Source organism: Dermochelys coriacea, chromosome 7 (assembly GCF_009764565.3).
Source record: "Dermochelys coriacea isolate rDerCor1 chromosome 7, rDerCor1.pri.v4, whole genome shotgun sequence".
NCBI classification, from domain to species: domain Eukaryota; kingdom Metazoa; phylum Chordata; order Testudines; family Dermochelyidae; genus Dermochelys; species Dermochelys coriacea.
In genome coordinates, this window is record NC_050074.1 from 108,072,718 (window position 1) to 108,088,616 (window position 15,899).

At 35.6% G+C, this 15,899-nt stretch overlaps 1 protein-coding gene across 10 annotated transcripts in view; it reads left to right on the forward strand.

Annotated features, from left to right (window-relative positions):
* Positions 1-15,899, forward strand: part of ATE1 (arginyltransferase 1) — a 230,238-nt gene that overhangs the window by 51,624 nt on the left and 162,715 nt on the right. For all 10 annotated transcript variants that reach the window (XM_043519736.1, XM_038409401.2, XM_043519738.1 and 7 more), the window contains one exon: positions 3,495-3,527. In XM_043519736.1, the coding sequence (XP_043375671.1) occupies positions 3,495-3,527 (33 nt within the window). The remainder of the gene's footprint in view (positions 1-3,494; positions 3,528-15,899) is intronic.

The window sequence follows — 15,899 nt, forward strand, 5'->3', positions numbered from 1 at the left end:
CATCTGATGCAGCTCATAATTTCCCACTAAAAAGTCAGAAATCTTGTTTTTCTAGAAGCATGTATTTGTCTTCTCCACTGGTTTCTTTGAGATAAAAATTTCCCTACATTCTTTCCATACCCTTTTTAAAGTACTGCTTTCTAAATGTGGCTTTTTGGTAGTATATTCATCTATTTTTGTATTTTCAGTTTATTTTGTTTTATATTGCTTTTGGTAGTGGTCGACAATTTATTATAATAATTGGATTATGACAAAAAATTAATGTAGCATTCATTTTATAATTGTATTTTTGTATGAAAAACTGAAAGCTGTTGGTTTATATGAGGTTAAGATTAGAAGTTTGCACTTGCCAAAGGATGTCCAATAATATTTGCAAATAACTGTTGATAAATGGTTTCTGCTAAATAAATGCAGACAGTGTGGCCATTTACCTCCTGCATTTAGGGGCAGCACTTTAGAAATGTGTTTGTAATTGTCTTGCATCTGAGAATGAACTTGAAGTATGCATTCATGGGTAACTTCAGACCTCCTCTTTAAATTGAGTGATTCTGAATCCAAAAAAGATACCTTTGTTTTGCAGGTCAGATTGCATTTTTTTATGAAAGTGAATTGCAGATGTGGGCTTCCATCAAAATTTAACAACCTTTCTGCCTCTCGCCAGTCCCACTGCTGCCAAAAATTACACCATCATTGAATCACTTATTTACGATTACAATAGAAAACATGGCATTGCTAGTTTTAGAGATATTCTTATGTAAAATATGTTGATGGAGAGCTTATTGTTTGTTTGTTTTGTTTTGTTTTTGGGCTATTTGTTAATATTTGTTTATATCTTCACGATCATTCTTTTTTGACTAATTTGAAACACTGATCTGGTGAAGCCTACTTCCTAATTGCAATTATTATATAGTTGGCTGTTAATTGAAAATCATGAACTGAAAGGTAAACATAAGTTATCTAAATGTTTACATTTAGATTAGAAACTAAGTGTCTTAAATTTAATTACAGTGGTTTATGCTCCTGGATTATATTAAACGGTTTGTGTTGATTTTTCTGAAATTATAAATATGGAGTTCATTAAACTTACATCTGCAGGTTCTATGGAACAATCAGTTCCTTGCTACTTTAAAATATTTGACTTTCTTAGATAAAATGTCAGGAAAGTTTAATCAATGAATGTATAATTTAATATGAAAGCTTTAGCAGATATAAATAGATGAAGAAAGTAACGTGCAATAATTAGATAAGAAATCCAGTGGATGACTTGGAATAGTTAGTTTCCCATGAGATAATTATAGGTTACTGTTTCTCCAGCAGAAAGGCTGCTTCTGTGTTTCCAGTATTTTCTTGGAAGCTGACGTAACCTTAAACGATATGGGGTAGCTGTGGTAGTGAAAGTGCATTTCTGGCGAGCAGTATATAGATAACTGCGGCAACATATACTCTCTGGCGAATGGCAGTTTTGACTGTGGAAACTAAGTCTTAGATTAAGATTTAAAAAAAAATTTTCTAAAATCAAATGAATTGCACAGCAGGGCCTTAATCGATAAAACTGTTTGAAAAGTGTCTTTGGCTCAGCTTACTGACCCATAGGGTATAACTTGCACCATAAAGCTAGAGTTACAGATTAAGAACTATTGGGGGTCTTCTGACATCAAAATTAACAACACATGGTTTATTTTTTTTTCTGGTGCCAGAACCTTCTAAAACTATTGGCTATAATGATTGATATCAAGGTCATGGAAAACAGACAAGCAATGTAGGAATTTATAACTCTCTGCTCTCTTTTTAGCCAGTGTGCCTCAAATTTGAATGGCTCTTTGGAAAACATAAAACATGTGCTTTTTTTCAGAATCCAGAAGTAGAATTAGAATATTACAAGCATACATTTTCCCATGCCTCTGCAATAAAACTCAGAATTACTCAGGGTGTTGAACCCCTTCCTTGTGAGCATATCTGAAAGAGCTAATTATAGACAACACACAGTTTCCTTGTCCTCAGCAGCTGTTTTTAGACATTGCTTAAAGCATATGTCTAAATATTTACCATTCATTTGTAGGTTAACATGATGTTATGTGTTTGGGAGAAAATGTAAACAAAATTAGTGCCCTACGAAAAATCTTAAATTTTATTTCTGTTGATCTCTTGATTAATTTACTGTAGAATCAGTCTTTTCTCATATACCATAATATACGGTTGTGACTGACTACTCAGTTTGTACTTCACTGATTCTCCAATTACTGTATTGCAGATTTATGCAGCTTCAAGGGGCTGGAGTCAATTTTTAAGTTATCTGTTTTACAGTAGTTTGGCTGTACAAACACTCACTTTCATAAGTAAGGGTTTATTTAGGATATGTATAGCACTTTTGGCCTAATACAATGGCCTTACAATGCCAGTGTAGTTTACATGTTGACAACGTTGGCATTTTCCTACCTTATTCTGTTCTAAGAAAGATCGTTTGCTGTGGGACGTCTGTTTATCGATGATACCATACATATACTCCTTCAGAGAGAATTAATCCTTTGCCTATATAAATCACAGTAAGTTCATTAGGGGAGGAGAGAATCAAACTGGGCAACATAACACTATCTGTTAAATAAATTGATTATATTTTAAAAAATCCATTTTGGGATAAACTGATCCCTGTAGTATCTTTAAAATATTGACAAATACCTATTGTGCAAAATAAGTAAAAGTTATGCTGCTTTATTTAGAAGATAAATGGCATTAGGTAAATTACATTATTGTATATTCATAGTCCTTTTTTTTTTTTTTTAAGCTTGAACACGATCGCAGTCTTTCTGTTTGAGTTTCTCCTTTTACATCAAACTATTTGTGGTACATCAGTAAATGTTGAAGAAAAACTCTAGTTTTGAGAACACTTGCACTTTCAGGAAGTTGGCTTTCATGGACCTGAGCAGGCACATTTTTGATTATGATGTTCTGCCTGTAAAAGTTACGATTTAACCAATCTCTACCACGAAACAGGAAGGCCAAAAAAAGATGCTTTAGTGATTAGGATGAAGGAGCAAGAGGTGTGGAGGTGGGAAGAGGAACTTAGAGCTTGTGCAGGGCATGGATTTAGAAAAAAAATAAACCAGACGCAAACTTTGTATATGTAACTGTAATTTTATGTAGTTTTCCTCGGTCCCTTCTGGCAATTTTGTATTTTTACCTGTTTTGTATTTGACAGAAGATTTCAAATGTTTTGTAAAATTAGTTCAAGTTTTATCTTCCAGTACTGGTAAATAAGACATATAGTAGAATATTTTTGGAAGGTTTATTTTAATGTATGGAATCAGCTGTTTTTACTTTCAATGGTTTGTTTTGGAAAACAAAGTATTCTTATAGATTGCATAGACTTCAGGGTATGCAAATTAATAGAGAGAATTTAACTTCAGTGCTAACATTCTCTTGTTTCTGTGTTGTTTGTTCTGTTTGTTCTGACCATCCTTGGGGGATTGTGCTTCTGATAAATCCCTCCAATGCAGTTCACAAGATTCCTCTGCGATTCTCCACTTGAGGTATGATTTTAATCTTAATTCTAAACTTTTGAAATGATTTAATTCCAGTGTATCTTGGTTTCTTTTGCCTTCTGTAAACTGTACTTCTACCAGATCTTTATCTAGATATTACAATAAGAGGACTATCTGTAAGGGACATAGGCTGAGATTTGCAAAGGAGCTATGGGAGAGGCACATTCTTCTTTTGCATTTCAGTGGTAGTTGGTTGCCTTAACTCCTTTAGGTTCTTTTGATAAACCCACCCATTGACTCTGGTGTACACAATACACCTATATTTTAGTATTGGGGATTGCATAAATTGAGGCAAAACCTGGAAGCCCTTAGTCAAGCCAAGCTCTTCAGGACTGTAGAATCAGGTCGTGAAAGGCTAATAAGACATCTACATTTCTGACTGATTTAAGTTAATGTTAAAAAATCGTGGTTGGATATTTTTTGTTTGCTTTTTAAATAATGGCGAGGTATCTGATTGAATGTTATAACTATCTTAGGATGCCATGCTATCTTTTCCCTCTTCTCTTTAGTAGTAGTCACTAATGCAGAATCTATCCATAGTCTGGGAGAGAAAGGTATGAAATTATTAAGGGCATCATTAGTATCCCTTAAACATTATAGAGGGTAGGGCCTTCTGTCCCTGCATTCCAGCAACATCAAATTCATTGCCAGTCCAGCAAGATCTATTGGCATATTTTGAGGGGGACTAAAGGGGCAGAAGTTAAGTAAAATTCTAAAGTTTTCATTGTGTTAATCTGCTTTCTCTGACCCTCACATAGAACATTTATCATTCAGTGCTACTTAGGACACTTGGTATTCTAAAGACCAGGCTTACTTCATATACTAATTATGAAACATGTTCCACAGTAACGTACCAAGCCTCAGTGAGTGTTTGTCCCTACAAAAGATGGTTTAACAAGTGAGGAGCTGTGTCTTATTTTAAATTGATTATGTTAATGTTTATCAGTTGCAGTGTCTAGTTTTTGTCCTCTGAACTGATTCTCTTACTCTGTTACTACAGTACAAATCCAAAATAAATAAACAAATACATTTAATAATTGAAGAACATGCCTGTTTGGTTCTATGCTGCAATTAACTTCCTCAGCCATCAACAAAATCCTTTCTCTGCCTTCCTTAAGATTCCATCGGCAGTACACAGCCCGAAGGCACTTTTGGGGATGCACCGTATAGTAAGGTTGCTGTTGCTCACTAGGTCTGGAAAGAGATCCTTTTTTAAAATAAGACACCCTTGTTTTTGCTTAAAAGGGGTGCAAATGGTAAATTGGTTATTGCATCAGTTGGCTTTGCAGAAGTTTTATTCTGGTCATCTCAATCCATTGTTGTGACAAAGTGCAATAAGACTTTAACCTTTTCAAGATCCACTCTTTTAATGTTGGGGCCTGCATGCCAAACCAGGATGGCTGTTACCAGGAAAATCTTTGTGTAAGTGAAAATTTTCACAAGATGTTGAAAGCACAGTAGTTTACAGGGCCTAACGGGATCTAAGATCTTTACTGTGCTTACATGCTTATGATTATATGTGATCACCAATTTTCTGTTCCTTTGCTCTCATTGCTGGCAGAAGTTTTTAGCTCAGCCTGACAGCTAGTCCCCTAGCTGGGTTCCAAAATGCATGCTTGTTACATGGCTCTTCTGCTGGTTTAAAATAGGTTCACTAGTAGGTTTCTGGAAAATGGCTAATCTGTCAGCCTCGGTGTGTTTAATATCCTTTTTTCTTTTAAGAATTAAAACCATGGAAAAAAATTTTTTGGGGGGGAGGGCAGGGGGAAAGAGGCTATGCATAAAATCTCATGTCATACTTTGGGTTATTATGTCAATACAAGTTAATTAGAAATGGTCAAAAAGCAAACTCAACATTAAGAAAGATTTTCAGAAAGATTTTCTCCCATTTTAGCAGTTTGTTTGTAAAAACAGGTTTGTTGTGAAGTAAAGTAAAATTAAGTGAACACATCACTTTTTAATCTTATCTGCTTTTGTTCTAAAGAGGAATCCAGGACTAGTGACTAAGAACTGAGAAAGGAGTTCACAGTTTGGAATGATGATTGAGATTACTTCATTTCCAGAACAAATACTGGGAAACAAAAATGTGGTACTGTCTTTGTTGTATGTCTTAAAGAGTTAACAACCACATGATGGTAATGAAATTGTCAGGTTATAGTAATTACACCAGTAATTTGATATGTTGGAGTTCGAATGAAGCCATGTGTGGAGAGTTTGTTACTTTTCTCTGCTGAATCTACCCCCTTTACATTCCTGCAAGCTGAAGTCTAATAGAGCTCATTAGACTTTATAGGAAAAGGGCTTTTATCACCTCGTCAAGTCAGGCAGCAGATTTCCATTATATTTCTAATTTTGTATGGCTACATAGATGCTGATGTACAGTTCCCTGCTAGGTTTATGCTAGTATTCTTTCTTACAGACATTTTTTTATTGACATTTCGAAGCTTGAATTAAATTTTGTGTGGCACCACTTACAGATGTCTTCAATTAGATGAAGTTAAATAAAAGGGGTTGTATATCTGAGGCCAAAGGATTCTTGAAATTCTCTATTCTAAAATGATTTCCACAAGCCAAGCCAGTAGGATGCAGCTTCTTCCATTTTGGAAATTCAAAGCAAAACTAAACCTTAAGTGAGTTTGAATTTGTTTTGAATTTTTAATCTGTATTAGCTGCAGCAAGTACCTATATTAAAATAGTCTTCCCACTCCTTTTATTCTTCCTTTATTACTTACTTCAGTCTTGAGGTATTGCCATCAATTCTTAAACATGAATTAAAATATTATTTCCTTCGAGCTATAGTAAGTGACAGTGGAAGAACAGACAACTCTCTAGCAAAAAAATACAAATCTGTAAAGAGAACCATCCTATTTTCCCTGCTAAGACTATATAAAAATCATTCAGCTCTTTATCACTGCTAAAGATTTTGGTGTCTTCTCAGTCTGTCTAGACAAGAGCAAGATTGATGGTGTGGTACAATGCACAGCAATCTGCCATATAAATATTAGCAGAATAGCTGAGAATTATTCAGTGAGTAGAAATAAGCATATCAGTGATGACACTCTTTTGTGGTATTCATTGGTGTTTACTTGGAGAAAATTCAATGCTCTTAAAACAGAAAGTTGCAAAGTCAAGTAGGAGTTTGTACATGAAGTCCTCTCTGCACAGAAATGAGAATTTACCTTACAAAAATACCAAGACTGGGGACAAGAGTAGGACTACAGTAAACGATCTTCTGAAGTTCCAAATGTTTGTGGTGTTGGCAAATCTTTATTAAGCATAATTGTTAAATAGATTTTTGGTAATCAACAAATCTTAGTCAGGTTTTTGTTATATTTTTGTTACCCTCATTGGTTTGCTTTCCCCCATATTACAAGCCTTCCTATCTGTCCTCTTCCCAGGCCACTTACGTTACTACTTGATGGTCTCTTTTTGCCCTGTCTTTCCCTCACTTTGTCTCATCACCTCATTTCAGGTTCAGAACTTTATGCAAGACACCTGTTACTAGCATGGACAATGGATTTGCCATTAACCTTCTAAAATGCACCAGACAAACTAGCTTTCAGAGCAGGCACAGCTTACATGTTTTGCTAAACTTTCAGGGTGAGGAACGAATGTGCTTGTGACAGCTGGTTTGCTGGCTGGACAACTATTTTCTTCCCTTGACTGCCCCTTCTAAAAATATTTAAACATGCTGTTTAGTTAGTCCCCATCCTCCACCCCCAAAAAGTCATGGGATACTATTTAAGAAGATAATTTAAGGGTTGATTTATTATGCAATGCTTAAAATATGTAGTTTATATTTTAGAAGAATAGAACTAACAAAAAGTTTGTGCTCCAGCACAAATTCTAATATTTTTATATCTGACCTTTTATATTCATGCTGTTCACAAAACATCTATGGCCAATAAATTTCTGATGTTTTAGAAAAACTAAGATTAATGGGATTGGTATATAAGGTAATTCTATATTATATCCTGTTAGCCCTTACTTACAATTTGTGATAAAAATAACTGATATTTTTCTAAGTGTCAGTTTTCTTTGCAGTTTCTTCCTGTCTTCTATCAGAGGGGTAGCCATGTTAATCTGTATTCATAAAAACTCCTTGTTCTTCCTGTCTTCGTTGGTCACAAGGCCAAGACCAATCAATACAAAAACTTTTCACCTTCCTTATCCAGCCCATCAAATTTTTGTCTAATCTTTGTTCTCCCCCGTCTTTAGTTGCATTGCTGTGTAGCAGCTGTGTGGTGGTCATCATTTTTAACTCTTCGTTTAATCAGTTTTAGTGCTAAGTGACTACAGCTGAGGAGACAATGGTTGTGAGTTTTTTCCTTTTAAGATCTTACCCTTTGCTTTTCCCCTCACATTCAGATGTAGTCATCTGCTGGACTTAATTTGTTCAGTTCTGATGGGATGAGGTTACCTTAAATACATTGTAACTAGACCAACCAATGGATTAGACTTTTGATGTCATTCTATCTGAAGTTAAAAAAGGTATGAGAATCTTGCAGAATAAACTGAGTAGGATTATGCAAGCCTCTGTAAAAGGACAAAATCAAATTAAAACAGAAGTAGCCTCAGAAGATATTGCAGCACTTGAGAGTGGGGGGAAAGAAGGTGGCTAGTTGGGACCACCCTTTCTTCCCAGTGCCCCCAGATGCAGAACTGTGAAGAGGTGAGGCGTCCCTTTCCTCAGGAGGGCCAGGGCCGAAAAAGAGCCCCCTTGCCCAAGCCAGGTTGACTGGGGCAAGGGAAAAAAATCAAGGGAGTAGCCAAGGTCATAACTTTCAAGCCAACAGAAGCAAATGCAAAAGCAGGCTCTGCACCAGCCACCTTTGGACACTGATGATGTCATAAGCCATCTTTCTACAGTTTTCACTGTGGATCAACAGTGACAAGGTATCACTAAGCAGTTTCTTTGAATTTATTCCTTTTTCTAGGAGCTCTTACAAGAAGAGACTGATAAAGTATCCTGGCTCCATTAAGATTCACTACTTGAGATGCTTGTCAAAATTTTGCAGCATTTCAGTAGATTACTTAAGGCAGTCACTTACCTTAGACCCCAGGTTAGGTTTCCTCTTTCACCGGGGAGCCTTAGTCCTACAAAGGTTGTGAGAACCTTCTCTCTTCCCCTTTGAATCTTCAACCTTAAGTTTTTATCTATTAAAGTGAGTTTCTAATGGCTATTACTCATGCCTCCTTGATGGAGGAGAGAGTTACACTTGTGTAAGGAACCTTAAAAACAAGCCATGAGCGTATTTGGACAACTACATTGTTTTCTTCTGAAGGTAGCTTTCGAATTTTACCTCAGTCAGGGTATTACCATTCTCTGTTTTTGTCCCAACCTAGGCAAGAGAAATCAAATTAAAAAGTAAGTAGTAATTTGCTCTATAAATTTTAGTTATAAAACTAATAGCTTTATTATTATAGAACTGTACAAAAAACATTCAAACAACTTTCTTGATTTAAAGACCAGTAGTCTATTTTCACATATTTGATCTGTAGAGGACAAACTCAGGGAAACTTAGGTTTCAGAGTAGCAGCCGTGTTAGTCTGTATTCGCAAAAAGAAAAGGAGTACTTGTGGCACCTTAGAGACTAACAAATTTATTAGAGCATAAGCTTTCGTGAGCTACAGCTCACTTCATCGGATGCATTTGGTGGATCCGATGAAGTGAGCTGTAGCTCACGAAAGCTTATGCTCTAATAAATTTGTTAGTCTCTAAGGTGCCACAAGTACTCCTTTTCTTTCAGGGAAACTTAGTGTTCCAAAACTCAAAATCATTTGTTACGAAAATCTTCATAAGTATATAACCCATAGTATTACATTCTTCTGCTGTAAGTATTTTAAAACTAAGGCACATTCAAAATGCAAGAGATTATGAATGTCAGCATAAACAATCCTCACTTCAGAGCTGTTGGGTACAATGCTTTTTGGTACAAAGATTTTATAATTGGTTTCCCATCCAAGGCTCTAATCCTGCAAAGATATAAATTCCTGAGTAATTTTTTGTGTTGTGAGTGGTCCCATTGACTCCAATGGGAGTGTTCAGAGTGCATTAAGCTAAGCACATGTGCAAGTGTTTGCAGGATCAAGGCCCCGCTATCTCCTTATCCCAACCCAATTTAGTGTGTGAGAGCTGTCAGGATCACATGACAAAGTGCATGACTACAAGCTGCATGTCTTGCTTGTTTTTCGTTTTCCCTTTGATGTTGGATACACTGTTTATATACTACTAACAATCCCAATTGCTTTTCAGATACACTAATAGTAAGAGCTTGCAAATCAGCAAACTCTTTTCAAAAGAAAGCAGAAACCCTTTGTATTTAAAACAAAAATATTTCCCCTTAGGAATCCAGTATTGGTAAATTTAAGACACCAATATTTTTCCCATTATGATTAGGGTGACATTCATTTTTAATCTTCACAATTTACTTTAGTTTAGTTCTCTTTTTTCCTAGAAAAGTGTGAATAATTCTATTTAATTTCATAATGGAAAACTACAATTTCTATAATACTGGTTCATGTAAAAAAAATTGAATGTACGTTTATTGAAATTGTTTAGAGAAAATAGTTTCTTCATTGGCAAGCGAACCTCAGATTGTATGCTTAGGTTTCATCCAATAATTGCTATATACTGCAGTGAGTTTGCTTCTTAGGTTATATATAAAATTGTAGTACTAAGAGGCTTAGCTATCATAGCTAATTTAAAAATCAGTTTAAAGCTTGTAACAGTCTTGAAACCTATAAGGATTCATATGAGTGCTGACATTTGGTTCAGTTGTTCATATTGTGAGAAATGGGAAATAAAAATATTTGGCCAAACTGTGAAGTCATTCCACATTTATTTCCTTGTGGGTATAGAGAATTATTACCAGCTACAAGAAAACCAGCAAAGATTTAACATTTTTCAAATATATTCCAGAGTTGCTTTTATCAGTGACCTCTTTGTTGAAAATATATAGCTTACACTGCATCAACCGAAGAAGTGAGCATGACTGTTCAAAGCCACCAAAACTGAAGAAATTAAAAATTACCACATACTGTAATTCAGTCTGACTAGTAAATGGGCATTATGTTAGTGTGATAGCATACAGGATCCTTTAAGTTGTCCCACCCTCCCCCGACCACATACACACAATTAACTCCAACATTAGCAGGGTTCCAATAAAAAGTGAGGGCATACCTGGCAAAAGATTCCCTCTATGAGCCCTGAGAGCGTGGCGAGCAACCAGGTTCACAGAATACTGGGGAGGCACTTGGAAAGCCATAATTTCACTGACCCCAGGGAAAACTGTATCTAGACTAGAAACAAGAGATTTCCTCCTTTCCTTTCCCTAGTATAGACTTGTCTTGAGTAGTATAGACTTGTCTTCTCACCTTCGTCTTTACATCCAAAGCAGAAGAGAGAGAACGTATGATTCCTTAATTGTTATGGTTAACGTTACATTCCATCTGGCAAGTGATAATTGCTGTATTTCAAGGTTCATCAGGAATAGGTAGTGATCAGACTATATAGGAGTAAAACTACACAGTTACCTTGATTGTAAGTTCTTTGGGGTAGGAACCATCTGTTGAAAGGGTGATGTGCAGTCTGAGTGCATGTAAGGAGCAAGAGCATGATGCTCCAACAGTGCTGGACCAGTGGAACATAAGAGCAGGCACAAATTAGAGCAGATTGTTCTATCTTAAAATAATGGCTAAACTGACCCCTGACTGCTTGCAGAAAGTGTTAAGAAGAGCTTTGGTCCACCTGAGGAGCTGGTGCTTAAAGTAGTGTTGCTTTCTCTTGGAACATGTATGTGAAAATAATCCCTAATGAAGAATTAATCATTAGATATAATATAGAAATAACTTTTTTGTCTTGAGTAGCTGCTCATGAACAAATAGTTTATATAAGAAAAAACATAACTGATATAATATCTGCATAGATCTGCATAGAAACAAATCTGTGTATATACACTATAGTTTAAGGTCCACATTTTCTATTGATGCACAAGCTGTCAGTTCCATATTTAATGTTAGTAATACCAGACTGCAGTTATTGGTTGAAAAAGCAATTGGTGAAATCTGTGCAAAGAAAAACATCTGAGTTTTAGGCCTTAAAATCTCAAAGTTGTCCCATTTAGAGGTTTAATATTAACAAGGTTATTTCATATAATTTTTTTTGGAAAATGGGGGAATATTTTGAAAATGTAGATGTAGGGCTTGCAGCTTTCCTAAATAAGATGTTAATCTTGGTAGTGTACTCCAATCTTAGCTCTGGTTCAATGCATTTAGTTTGTAATAACTATAGCCAAATACTTTCTCTTGTGCCTTTTATAAATGGTCATATTGTAAACACTACTTGCATGGTCTTTATCATTGGAATTACTTGTTTGAACAATTCAGTCACTTTTACCAAACAAGTCAGTTGAAATTATTTTTGCTCATGTGACTAATTTTTGATATGTGGTACCAATCAAAATAAATTTGACTGCCCATCGTCTCTTCAGTCTAGGTTATGGTATAAAAATTCTTCACTTAAACCCACCTTCTGTTATTGTAATGTAAAACAGTTGGCAATAGAAGGTAATATCAGATTTATTGAGTGAAAAGCAGTTCTTTCTGAAGAACTTGTTGTCCAGTGAAAAACATGACAAGATGGATAATTAAGTTGAACACTGTGGAATTCAGGATTAAAGGGAACTAGACGGTAAAGAAAATGTTATGCCAAAGTTAGTTGTGCAATACATTTTAATTAGAAGATGATTTTCTTCTTAGTTTGAAGAACCAGTCTCTGGGTTTAGATACTTACCTAATCTGCATACTAGTCTGTACAAACACACAACAACAATAAATTATATCCCTACAGCCAGCCACCCTGCCCTGGCCTCTCTTTAGAGAACTGAGAAAAAAGATAAGCTCTGAAGATTCTTCTGCAACAAATACTTTACAGTTTGAGTTTCTCCACTAGTTACTCTGAATACTCTAACTTACTGTAAACATTAAGTGCCTCAATACCTGTCTGAGAACAGTATTGTACCAATTTTAAAGGTAAAAAAACTGAGAAATGAAATTTCTCTGGCCAAAGTCACATAACAAATCACTTTTGGTACTTGGAATAGAAGTCAGGATTCCTGACTTCACAAGCTAGTACTCTCTCTATGTTCCTTTACGTAAAAATACATTGCATTTTTCTGAAAACTTGGAATGCCCAAATATTACACAAGGAAAGGAAAACCATGTATTTGTGTGTGTGTGTGTATATGCTTCTAGAAGTTAGAGTAAACAGATAGTATCCTAAATTGCATTTGTACAAGAATTGTTTAAGCGTAATCTCTGATCTGCAGATACGTGATCGGATGGTTCTAGAAACAGTCATGTGCTGACCTATATGTATTTCTAATTCTTGTTTTTGGCTGCTAAATTATGTTCTTTCATTTAAAAGAGTCATGTTCCTTCCATCAGAGATTTTGAGTGTCTTTCCAAAGGATGCAAGAAGTGCATGAAAAGGGGTATGTGAGCTCTTTAAGTTATAAAGAGTCTCCATTTTAAAATCAGATTTTTTGGGGGGTGGTGGGTGGGATGGAGTGAAAGTGAGACCATTCTTACTGTGTTTAAAAGACGTTGAGATGTCTTTTTGCAAATTTAATTTCCATATTTCTCTTTGAAACTAATTTCACACATTTGTATAGCCTGTTGAAATAGAAAATATAAAATTTATGTAATAATGCTTGGAATATGCTAAAATGCAGTCAACTCCTGTGGGTAATTTTATTTTTTTTAAAATCAGGCTTTAGAAGTCAAAATGAAGTAGGGACTCAGGTATTGGTAGGTTGAGTTAATTCAAGTCAGCTCTCTGGACCTTATTCCCAGAAGAGTAATGGGTTGAAGAAGATGCTATTGATATGTTACAAACAGCTACTTACTAAAAAGATTCAGCATATTGGTTTTAGAATACAGTGCAACAAACAGAAGCATGATATTCCTTTTGCAGAAAAAGTTTGCATAGTTACAATGCAGTAGAGTGAGAACACAACTAATGCAAAGAGAATCTGAGGGTCCTGAGACCGCTTTGAAGTAGACGTGGGGTCTTCCTTTTGTACAGGGGGAAACTAGAAATCTGTTTAAGCCTAAAGTGTGAATCTGCTCTGAAAAGTAACTGTAAAGATGGCAGAGTAGGGTAACATGTCTGTTGTGTCACAGTGGAACCACATCACATTTGCTCCATTTAAAAGTAAAAAAAAAAAAAAAAATCTGTTTGTCTGAAACAGAACAAGTGACCAATAAGGTAATTTTGGACGGGACTAAAGAATGAACATCCCTCTGTCTCTTTCTGTGCCCTCAGTTACACATGTGAAGCTGCACTGAAAGCAATTGCTGTAACTTGACTTCAAGGTTCTATAACGTAGTTTTATTCTACGTAAAAGAATAAATGGACACAAATCAGATGTCAAGAATTATAACATTCAAAAACCAGTCAGAGAACACTTCAGTCTCTTTGATCGCTCGATTACAGACCTAAAAGTGGCAATTCTTCAACAAAAAAAACTTCAAAAACAGACTCCAACGAGAGACTGCTGAATTGGAATTAATTTGGAAACTTGATACAATTAATTTAGGCTTGAATAAAGTGGATGGGTCATTACACAATTAAAACTATTTCCTCATGTTTATTTCCCCCCCCCCCGTTCCTCAGATGTTCTTGTCAACTGCTGGAAATGGCCCACCTTGATTATCACTACAAAAGGTGCCCCCCCACCCCCTCGCTTTCCTGCTGGTAATAGCTCACCTTACCTGATCACTCTTGTTATGGTGTGTATGGTAACACCCATTGTTTCATGTTCTCTGTGTATATAAATCTCCCCACTGTATTTTCCACTGAATGCATCGGATGAAGTGAGCTGTAGCTCATGAAAGCTTATGCTCAAATAAATTTGTTAATCTCTAAGGTGCCACAAGTATTCCTTCTCTTTTTGCACATTCTGAAAGTAATATATTAAATGAAGAGGCATGAACAAAATCTTGTCCTGCATCACAGTTAGTTGTGGGTTGATCTGGGACCATACTCAAAACATTATTGCCATAAAACCATAAATTATATCCTCAGAAATCCTGACAATTTGTAGTAAAGCAAAAAGCATTACTAGAATTTAAGTATTTTACTCTAATATTAAGTATGAGAGCACATTGCCAAGATTGTTTTCCTGTTTGTTTTTTTTTTGAACCCCACAAAGCAGAATACTCATCTTCAAAGTTTGTGCCTCACTGAACTTGGCACTTTTTCTTGAAAATAATTTTGCAATGGAAGCCCTAGGTAACATACAGAGAGCATGACCTTTTAAAATGCAAATAGTATATCGGAACAGTGTAGCAGTGTTACTGACAGTAAGATATACACAACTTGTTAGTAGCGTATGTAGTGTAACACCAAGGTTACATATTTAAACCCAAAAGGAAGAGAATACGAAGTAATAATTCACATAGTGAACAAGGTTCACATAGTGACAGTAACTCATATTGTACCATCTATTCATGTATGCATTTAACAACCTAGCTAGCAACACTCTTTGATAGATGCATGAGTCAGTGTTGGACCTGCATCCAGCCTTCCTCTAGGGGAAATGTATATGTGTTTGACAACATGTGGAAATTTGAGGCTATGGCTACACTGCCCTGCCCTTCTTACAGAACTCTATTAATGCAAAAAAGGTACCTTTTAGTTCTGCCCTCGGTGTCCACATAGGGGAGTTACAGAACAGCCCTTTAGAGTACAGTGCTGTTTGTTCCCCTGTAGTCTGAACAATGGGATACTGTAGAGAAGTCCTGAGAAGAGCTCCTCAGAGTCCTACTTCTGAACATTTTTGACTTTTCCAAAATGGGAGAAGCAAAAAATAAGTCCCCAAATTTAGTTTTAATAATAAAAAAAAAAAATCCCAAACCTACACATTTAGACAGAATTGTTCGTATTAATATAGCGCTCTGTGCTATGCTACATGATTACACTATTGAAGCCTTGAGTCAGTTGTATCATTGAAATTGGTAATCTATACCAGCAACTGATCAGAAAAGAACTATGGGTTTTTTTTTTCCTCATCTGAACAAGATTACAGGTGAGGTTCTTGTTATACAAAAATGAGTTTGTTCCAATAATCATAAAGCAGACATGGAGGGGTAAATCTAATCTCTTTCCAGCAACTGCAAAACTAACATAACATCACTAGTTCAAGGATGTGCTCCTATATCATAGCTTTTTCTGACAAATTTTTTGATCTCTGTAGGACCTATTCAGTCTAAATGGTGGCTTTAATAATTAAGGCTAGATCCTTTATATATTATACAAGAATCATTACATGGTATTCAGATCCTACATAGCTATTT